The sequence below is a fragment of the Poromitra crassiceps genome, assembly GCF_964638095.1.
Source record: "Poromitra crassiceps genome assembly, chromosome: 10".
Classification (NCBI taxonomy): domain Eukaryota; kingdom Metazoa; phylum Chordata; class Actinopteri; order Beryciformes; family Melamphaidae; genus Poromitra; species Poromitra crassiceps.
Window position 1 is genome coordinate 25,726,699 of NC_139631.1, and position 10,000 is coordinate 25,736,698.

At 46.4% G+C, this 10,000-nt stretch overlaps 1 protein-coding gene across 1 annotated transcript in view; it reads left to right on the forward strand.

Annotated features, from left to right (window-relative positions):
• kiaa0825 (KIAA0825 ortholog) overlaps positions 1-10,000 on the forward strand; it is a gene marked incomplete at both ends in the record, with an annotated part of 164,702 nt that overhangs the window by 34,960 nt on the left and 119,742 nt on the right. The window contains 3 exons of the mRNA XM_083645361.1: positions 2,723-3,000; positions 4,967-5,117; positions 8,518-8,708. Coding sequence (XP_083501487.1) covers positions 2,723-3,000; positions 4,967-5,117; positions 8,518-8,708 — 620 coding nt within the window. The remainder of the gene's footprint in view (positions 1-2,722; positions 3,001-4,966; positions 5,118-8,517; positions 8,709-10,000) is intronic.

Here is a 10,000-nt window from a genome sequence, read left to right on the forward strand (position 1 = left end):
TTGCCCTGATCAGTAGCTAATCAGGCTCATTTATATGCGTCATGTGGTAATGTGGCATTGACCATAGAGACACTGCGGAGCGCGTCGTCACTCAGAAACCACGCCCAAAACGGGGGGAAACAAAACCTCCCCTCCAATCCTGGGGGGGAGTTATTATACATGGTCGCGTGCATGGTCGTGTGTTGCACACAAAGATCATGTATACGGAAGTTGAACACTCCAACTTACTTCCTTGACAGCTAGATCCATATTTTTCTTCTCGCCAATTCTCAATGGCTTCCTTGTTTTGCTCGGGAGAACAAAAAAAAAACGTTAATTAGCGATTTTTTACATTTGTTGTCTGCGCAGCCGACCACACAACAGATTTTAGCTATGTTTAATTCAAGGAAAATGACGCTGGTGTATGGGAGTGACTGGAGCGCTTTCCCCCGTGATGGGCGTGGCCTATTTCATGCAGTGTCTCTATGGTTGGATTGGGGCGGATCCACATGTGGAATGTCCCAGTTGGACTGTGATTGATAACGGGGTGATTGCCTGCAGCAGGTGTGGTTACTTGTCTCCCACAATGTGCTAAAGCAAGTGTCACAATTGACTTCAATTATTGGCCTAAGTTGTCTTGTTTACTTTATAACTGTATATATATATATTTTTTTTTTTACATCACTATGTGTGGAGTACCTTTGCAAGATGACACTAGATTGTGAAACAGATTGCATCGCGTAGACACTCACTGGACAAGTTAGTCATAGTTTAGTGGGGATTCTAGGCACAAGTTGATAAATGAGACCCCTGGTGGGATTCCAGGCTTTGATCTTAGCTAGTTAAGGTTGCAGTCTGACCTCGATGTGGACGCACATGTGCGTGTTTTTTGTGTGTGTGAATGAATGTCTGCTAGTGAGTGTATGTACGTGTGTGTGTGTGTGTGTGTGTGTGTGTGTGTGTATGTACGTGTGTGCGTGTGCGCGCACAATGCTGTATGCATCCAATGCTTCTCCAGGGCCTCCCCATCACCTTGGTGATGCAGTGTTGTGTCTGTATCTGTGCAGACAGCCCATGGCTCACTGTCCCTCTCTCTCAGCTAAGCTCCTAATGACTACATGTAGTCAGATATTGACTTAATTGTCCAAACAGCCATTGTTTCCAGGCCTTTGGGCCCCACTGGAGGCTTTTATGGAGAAAATGCTGTGAAGAGATTGTGAGATTGTCAATTGTGTACACACACTGGACCCCTGATCGGACAGAATGTCCAACTTCCCAGCCAGCCTCTACAGTAAGTCAAGTAATGGAGTGTGTCAATCTAGAATTACTCTGAGGTGAGTAATACAGGAAGTGAAATGATGATTGATTGATTGATTGATTGATTGATTGATTGATTGATTGATTGATTATTGAATTTGATGAAAAAAATCTGATCTTTTCCTCCCTGCGACCCGGCTTGCTAGCTCCTGCAGGAGTCTGAGAAATATCCTTTGTTTTACGGCTTGTGAATCAGCCTGGCTCGTAACTCACTCGTACAGGTGTATAAATTTGGAGGTGAACTCACACACACGTGTGACTCTTTGGCTCTGGCCTGATCCTCTGTCATTCTTCTCAGCGGGCCGTCGATAGGAAGCACATGAGGCAGTATTGTGTCAAGGTGTGTAGGTGTGCAACTTTACACATCGCAGGCCCCTTCAAACCGTGGCTTAGTATGGTTCTCTGCAGTGATAGGTAAAAGATGCATTTTGTATTTTTAACCGTCCCACTGAACCTCTGTGATATAATTTATGAATCGTGTGCAAATGATATATTAATATCGTGGCTTCAATATTTCACACGCATATTGAACTATTTATGTACAGCATAATGCACTCGATGCATCCCCCACAACACACACACACACACACACACACACACACACACACACACACACACACACACACACACACACACACGCACACACACACACACACAGACACAGACATGCCACAAACACCTTTCCGCCTATCTGTGGCCCAGCAAGCCAAGCACACACACACTGAACAGTTTGAAAGCGGCCTCATCAGCGCCTCCAGCCCCTGGAGACAGGAAGGTGCAGGCAGCTCTGTCCCTACGGCCCTTTCTCCACGACAAATGTGGAAAAATGAGATAAGTGTTGCTTGTTGCTCTCCAAGCCCTGGAGTGTGAGAGAAGCTAAAGGACTTTTCTATTGCTGAAGCTGCCACCTCTGCCTCTCTCTCTCTCTCTCTCTCTCACCTTTCTCTGACCCCATCCCTCTCCCCTCTTGGCACTTGGCACCTGTCTGTCTCTCTCCCCCCCCCCCCCCACCGTCTCCCCTCCTTTAAACCTTTTTTCCCTCTGAATGTGACTAACATGATACATGCTGTTATAAAACTAGACAAGCGCTGATGTATCCTCACAAGTGCAGGTTTTATTTGACCTGATACTGATTATGTGTGTGCAGCAGCAGAGTTGATGCCGAGGACATGTCCTGAGTGTTTCTACATCTGTACTCTACATCTGCATCCATCTTTGGTTTTCCTGCTGGGATGGTTCCAACAGCATTACGGGGGGAATTAATGTCTAATTTTCTCCCTTTAACTCCCGAATCCTTGCTATTTCTGATGACTCCATGCCAATTTCCTACTATTTCCATCTAACAAGCTCTTTTTTTTCTCCTACGTCTTTCCTCCTGAATAATTATCCTTCTGTTAACATTATCACCTCCTCTTCCTCCCGTCAGTTCTGCGGTGCCGTCATGGCCGAGCTTGACGCCCTGCTGCCCTTGGCGGTGGCCTGCAGGGACAGCTCTCTCCTGGAGGTGCGATCCAGCTTTGTGGAGGCGTGTGGCAGGGCAACATCTGCCGTCCTGGGCCGCCTGGAGGAGCGGGCCCTGGAGGTACCGTCCTCCGCCCCGCTGAAGAACCTGCCCGCTCTGCTGGCCACTTGCATGTATGTGTACCAGCGACTGGTGCACTACCATGGCAGGCTGAAGGATTCAGCTGCTACCACAGCTAGACTGTAAGTTGAGGGTTTGCGTGTGTGCGCGTGTGCGTGCTTGTGTGTGTGTGTGTGTGTGTGTGTGTGTGTGTGTGTGCGTGCGTGCGCGTGCGTGCGCGCGCGTGTGTGAGTGCGCGTGTGTGTCAGTGGGATTGTGTCTGCTTGTGTTTGAGTTTTGGCAGAAGAGACAGAGGGTATATTGGCTGCAGGTTTACATGTCTCTTCGTGTGTATTATGCACACGTGACTTTGAATATTAAATACTGAATCCATTCCCATACTCCCGAGTCCCGTAAATATCGCAATCGAACAATACCTGAGTTTTTACTCTCCGATGATTTCGTTGAATTTATAGCTGCCCCGTGTCAATTTTGAATCCAGCGAGGTTATGTCTGTCTTGGCAGCAGCGGTACTAAAACACCATAATTGAGCAGTAAAGAACACGGATGTCTATGTGAGTGATGCAGACTGACTGACCTATTCAGCAGAAACACTTAAATGGGTTTGTTGAGATGCAGCTGGTTCCTCCCCAGCAGAGAAACAAAGGTTGTATTTACACATACACAGAATGTGATATTACAGCCATCATCCAGAGTGAGCATTCATACAGATGTCAGAGGGAATAGTAACCCTCAAATTGTGACTATATGAGACATTGAAGCTACGCCATCATAGATCCACAGGAGCATCAGACAGGCAGTGCCACCTAATCTAATTGTTGCAGGGTGAGTGTGGGTATGCCTGGGGTTATCAAATGGGCACCTCCCATCACAGATATTTTGTTCAGTCAGGCACACAACACCTCCAGAAAGCTACTAACCCCCTCAACACCAAACACAGACAAAACCACCGATACACAACCCTGTACCTATGTCTAGGTTTACCCCTGATTCCCAACATTATATTACAACAATTAGCTAAGTGGACAGCTGACATTGCTGGCTTGGAACGGCCCGCTCAGCAGTTCATAAACTAAATTGTATTAACAATTATAGGCTAAAGGGATGTCTGATTCTGCTGGCTTGAGACGGCCAACTCAGCACTTCAGAAACCAAATTGTTTCAGTAAACAATTATACTGAGAATGGTGTCACCGTCTACCATGTCTAATATGCTATCATATGATTATGGAACTTCGGTCATAATCATAAGATAAGATATTTATTAAACGAGGACAGAGGGAATTGGTCTGCTTTGGACATCACAGCTTCCAAAATGTGTGCGTTTGACACAGGCAGAAAGCAGAAGAAACAGAGTTTGAAATTTCAATGGAAAATGTAGTTTTGAAATGAAGAGGAGGAGCCCAGAAAGAGAGAGAGAGAGAGAGAGAGTGTGAGAGACAGAGTATAAATGATTGACAGGTGGTAATGACACCCATATTGTGTCTACATCTGTTGAGTTTTTCTGCCCCATAATACCCCTTTAACCTCTGCTCTCCACAGAGCCCCTCTAAAGGCGTCCCTGGTGCCCCCGCCGCTCCTGTTGCCCCACCTCTGGCCCCGCGCACCCCTCCACCTGCACTTGCACTGTGCTCCCTCCGGTCATAAAGCACCCTCCGCTCTCTGCACACCATCCATCCCCCAGGTCTTAAACCTCCTCCACCCCTGTTAAAACTCTCGCCTCTCTCTGGAAAGTATCAACATGAAGGCGGATGAAAAGGATATGAAATGTCACACTGAACTTTTTAGAATAAATCACCCATTCTTTCATCTAATCATTTCACCTCATCTTTGTTTGATAGCCCCCTGAATATACAGTAGTCAATTATGCATCCCGGATTATAGCATCATGCCCTATTGGACTCGTGACCCCAGTGTTCCCCGCTCTAAATATATCAGGTTATATATATATATAGGGTTAGGGTATATATATATATATATATATATATATATATATATATATATATATATATATATATATATATATATATATCAGGTTATATATTGCCATTCAGTAATCCCATGGTTTGTTTTCCGTCCCCGTGTTCAGACCTCTGACCCTGCTGCCGATCCAGAAGTGCCACGACACAGCAGAGGCCTTGAGAGAGCAGCTGACCAGCTACTGTGTCCAGGTGTGCTCTGCCAGCATCCTCCACGACGCAGAGAGCCACCACTGGACCGACCCCAAGCCCTTCTACGAGGTAAAGTGTCCACATATTACTTTACTTTACTTTACTTTACTTTATTTCATTTGGCAGACGCCTTTCTCCAAAGCGACGTACATACAAAAAATAACAAGCATAGATCATGTAACATACATAGTGGAAAGCAGAGATAATGAAAAAGATAATTAAAATAAAGAACCAAAAAACAAACAGACAGTTGAAGGTCCATGGGCAGCATGTAAGGGAGATGAAGAAGAAGTAAGGTTAGGGGGAGGTAGGGTATTAACCCTACAATCTGTCAGGTAAAATTCCATTTGAACCAAGACACTAAAATATGTCTCTGCATCCTAAACAGCCATATTATATCAAATCCTAAGTCTGTGAAACATTCACGCAACTTTAGTTGTTTGAAACTTAGGTGAAATTAAGTTGCACTTCAGTTGCATGGTGTAAAGCCCTCTGCAACGCACTAGACACTTGTGTGGAACTCAGCCGCAGCAGGTGCAAAACCCTTTGTGAAACTAGCGATCTAGGTACCATTGATGCGGTATCATTTCAGCCGATTTCAACTGGATCATCACCAAAATTAACAAAATAATAAAACTGAATATGGTCTCTTGGATGCTTCAGAAGGAGATTATCTTCATACATAGACTTCATGCCAGGTTTGTAATGCTAAAATGTTTCATTTTGTCAAACAGCTGAGCCATGTCAACAAACAAACGTTGCTGAGGGGCTATTTATTTATTTATTTATTTATTTATTTATTTTCCTTGAATTAAAGGGAGAATGCTCGGCTCATTGGATCAAAGCTCCTTGAATAGTGTGAAATGATCCATTACTCTCTCTTTTGAGTCCAGACGTTTAGCCTTCTTAGCTTGTGTTTTTTTCCTCCAGCATAATGCATGATAGCTCTCTTCCTATTCTCCTGGACAGCCATAATAATATCACCATAATAGATAGGCAACGTTGGTAATGGTATTCCCTAACTTTGAGTAAAGCAGTGTCCAAACCCTCAAATAAACTAGCATTTATTATATACCACCAAACCCTATATAGGTATCTTTGTATATCATATAAACTTGTATCATCATCATTTATCATCATCATCATCATCGTCATCATCATCATATCGTTATTGAGCCCAAATTCTTCCAAGAGGAGCAGTAACACATAAAACGTCCTGGATTGTCTGTTCCACTCCTTTCATTGTAAAAGCTAGAATTTCTAATGCCACGTGTCTTTGCCGACTTGTTCTGTAGATTCTGAGGAACTCTAGGAATTATACTCTGGAGCTTTCCGTCTCTTCTTCTTTTCCTTCCCACAATACACCTTTACCTCCCACTCTCCCTCTCCTAACCCAGCCTTCTCCTCTGAGCTCCCTGAGAACATCTGTGGCTGCCGTGCTGCCCCGGGGGCTCCTGGGATTCAGCTGTGTGAAGTCTGCAGTCTACACTGGGACTGTCTGGAAACAGCATCGGGCCCCTGGAACTCCCCTACCTTCATGCCCCTAAACCAACCTAAACCTCCCCTCTCTCTCTCCCGCTTTTGCCTTTTTTTTTTTCTTTGTTCCTCCCTCCTTCCTCGGGTCAATGGGGTCAGACAGACCTGCTGTGCGCAGGTGTGCGCTTGTGCTCGAGTGGGCCTGTGCGAATGCGTGTGTGTGCGTACGTACGTACATGTGTGTATGAAGGCACGTTTGTGTATATGTGTGTGTATGTACAGTATCTGTACCTTTGGTCTGGGTTATATATGGTGTTGAGTTGGTTTTCGTGCTGTCCTGGATCCCCAGCTCTGTCTCTTGGCTCTCACACAGCTCAGCGCAGCTCCAGACAGACCCAACTCCATCCCCTGTTTTTTTTTCTCCTTGTTTTTAATTCCCATTGATATTGGCATTTGAATAGCTGTTGGCACAGTATAGATGAAATACTTAACGTGGTATAATAACGGCAAATTAAGTCCGTTGATGCGATCAAAGGAAGTTTAGAACGTGCCCTTGGCAACCATTCCTGTCAATCATGGATTTTGCCTTCTTTGGTCTTCAGAGCCAATATGTTAATTTTCAGCTGGAAGGGGAAAGAAAGCCATCGTGGGTTTCTGTTCCCTGTCCCAGACTCAGTCCTCCTGCGAGGTTATCCTTGTTGCCAGGCCGTCATCGCTAATAGACATTTTGTTCCTAGTTGACCCGCGTTGTTAAATAAAGTTTGAAGTGAGTGGAGGAGCGAAACAGTGCAACCACACACACACACACACACACACACACACACATACACACACACACACATGCCGCCGTGGCTCCTCTTGGTTGCGATCCAAGGTCTGTGTCTGGGTTCGCTCTGCTGAGTCCACAGGCAGAGGATGGACGCCTAATCCCGGAAGTGGAGCGCGGTCACGCTCTCCATCCACCAGCGATCCCTAAATGACTGGCTCCAGGGAGGAGAGGGCGGGCCAGGAAGCAGACAACTAAAGGAGGGAGGAGAGGGCAGGGGAGGAAGGACAGAGCTAAACCACGGGATGGATGAGGTGAAGCGGGGAGAAAATGACACGGGACTTGAGGGGCATGATGAGGTGAAGATGGGGGGACGTTGAGGGGTTTTGGCTGCGTCGAAATGTCCATCGCACAGACACACACACATACTGTACACACACACACACACACACACACACACACACACACACACACACACACACACACACACACATACACACACACACACACACACACACACACACACACACACACACACACACACACACACACACATTCATTGTTGGAGGTTAAACATGAGGAGTTTGGGTGCAGGGGTTTAATGAGCGACATTCTCTGGTGTCTGAAAACAATTTAAACTGCAGGGTGCCAGGCCAGAGTAATAACCTTTTCACTCTCTCCCTCCCTCTCTCTTTCTCTCTCCCTCTCTCTCTCTCTTTATCTCACTTTATTCAGAGAGCTTCTGGACTCTTCCCTTGTCATTGTGTGTATGTGCATGTACAGTACTGTAGGCGTGTGTGTTCGTGCGCGTGCGTGTCTGTGCGCGTGTGTCTGTGTGTGTGTGTGTGTGTGTGTGTGCGTGTGTGTGCGTGCGTGTGCGTGTGTGTGTGCGTGCGCGTGCGCGTGCGTGTGTGTGTGCTGTCTGGTGCGATGTGTTCCCTAGTTCAGGACTTTAAAGCGGTCTAAAATCCCAGCGGGGCAAGGAGCCCAGGTGCAGAGTGCAGGTGGCGTGACCGCCGAGACATCCTGGTGTTGACAGACCTGTCTCTGTCTCTCTCTTCCTCTCCTTCATGTGTTTTCTCTCTCTCTTTCTCTCTCTATTTTTATCTCCTCCCTCTCCTCTGTGTCCTCTGTGTTTTTGCTTCACTCTCAATGTCCATATTATAATATATCTTCATCATGTGTAACCCCCTCTTTCCCTCCCCAACCTCCACTCTTTCTCCACAGGGTGAGCGCTGTTCCTTCTCGCTGCAGATGTGGTTCTACTTCCTGTGTGGGTTGCGTAGCGACCTGTGGGCGGTCCTTCCAGCAGAGTCGGCCCGGGAGGTGCTGGGCCAGGTGCTGTCTGAGACCCTACAGCTGCTGGTGCGGAGATACGCCCGTGCCCGGCCTTCCTACAAGAGACACCTGCAAATCAGGTACTTCAATGTCATAGAGCAGGTTGTCCTATATTCAATTTCCTCTCTCTCAGTAATACAAGCATCCCTAGTTTTGGCGTTGATGATGTTCAGTACATAATAGATATACATCTTCCAATGAACAAATATGCAAACAATCTAAACTAAGTATCCTGCAGAGCTGACATATAAAAGGATGATAACGGTTTCCTTTGAAAATGGATAATTTGTTTCATCAATAACTTTTCAGTGGATTACTGGCAATTGTTGATGACTTGTTAGGCCTTATCTCAGGGTGTTTTTAATGTTTTGATTTGCATAAATCCCTCCTCCCCTTCCATAGAGAAAATAACATCGCAGTTCATTCCTCACAGAGATCGCTGCATGGCCTACATGAGTATAGACGTTGGTGTACATAATAAAGAACTCATCCTAAGTGACGGTGACTTCAGGTATCTCCTTCACAAAGCCCTGCATGATCCCTGCTTCCCCTCCCTCACTGCTGGCCCAGCTCCACTCAGCTCCTACACGGGCTTGATGGAGGTCTGAACGTCGTGTTAGCACATCATAAACGCGCGCTCAGTCCAGGCTCGGAGTCGGGACTCTCCTGTCCTCCTCTCCATGCTCCTCCTCCTTCCTTCTCCTCCTCTGGTTTTGCGTGTCATCACTGGCTGGTGACGAGATGCGAGTCGACCCGTGACATACAGTGAGTGGAGGAGGGCGTGAAACTGATAAGGTGCAGTCTGTACATGTACTGCACCGCATGATGTCAACACAAGGCCTGGTTTATGTTGCTCTGAGATGTGTGTGTGTTTCTGCAAGGACAATTGCACAAAGTGTAAGGCTACGCTAAGCAGATAGAGCTTCAAAGCTCCTCCAAAGCTTCCTAGGTATATAACCCTCACATGGGTAGTCTTAGGCTAGCTCACATCTCCTGTATCTGTCTAACCCCGTGTGTGTGTCTAACAACCGTTTTGGATCGTGAGGGAGAAGCGCGGGGTTGAGGAGATGAGAGATGATAAGCAGCTCTCCCCAGCCATTTGAGGAAACAGATTTATTGCCATTTAAACGTGAAAGTGATGACTTTTATAGTGAAATTAAAGCCAGCAGTTTACTCAACTTTCCAACTGTAAACTCACCAGGAGGTTCCGTCATCTGACTGGCCAGCCGGCCAATGAGATCGCTACGTCACAGTGTGATGGAGTTTGTCAGCCATTGAAAACAGAGATGTTGTCTTCCAGTACTTAAGTCTGTCTGTCTGTCTGTCTGTCTGTCTGTCTGTCTGGCTGTCTGTCTGGCTGTCTGTCTGTCTG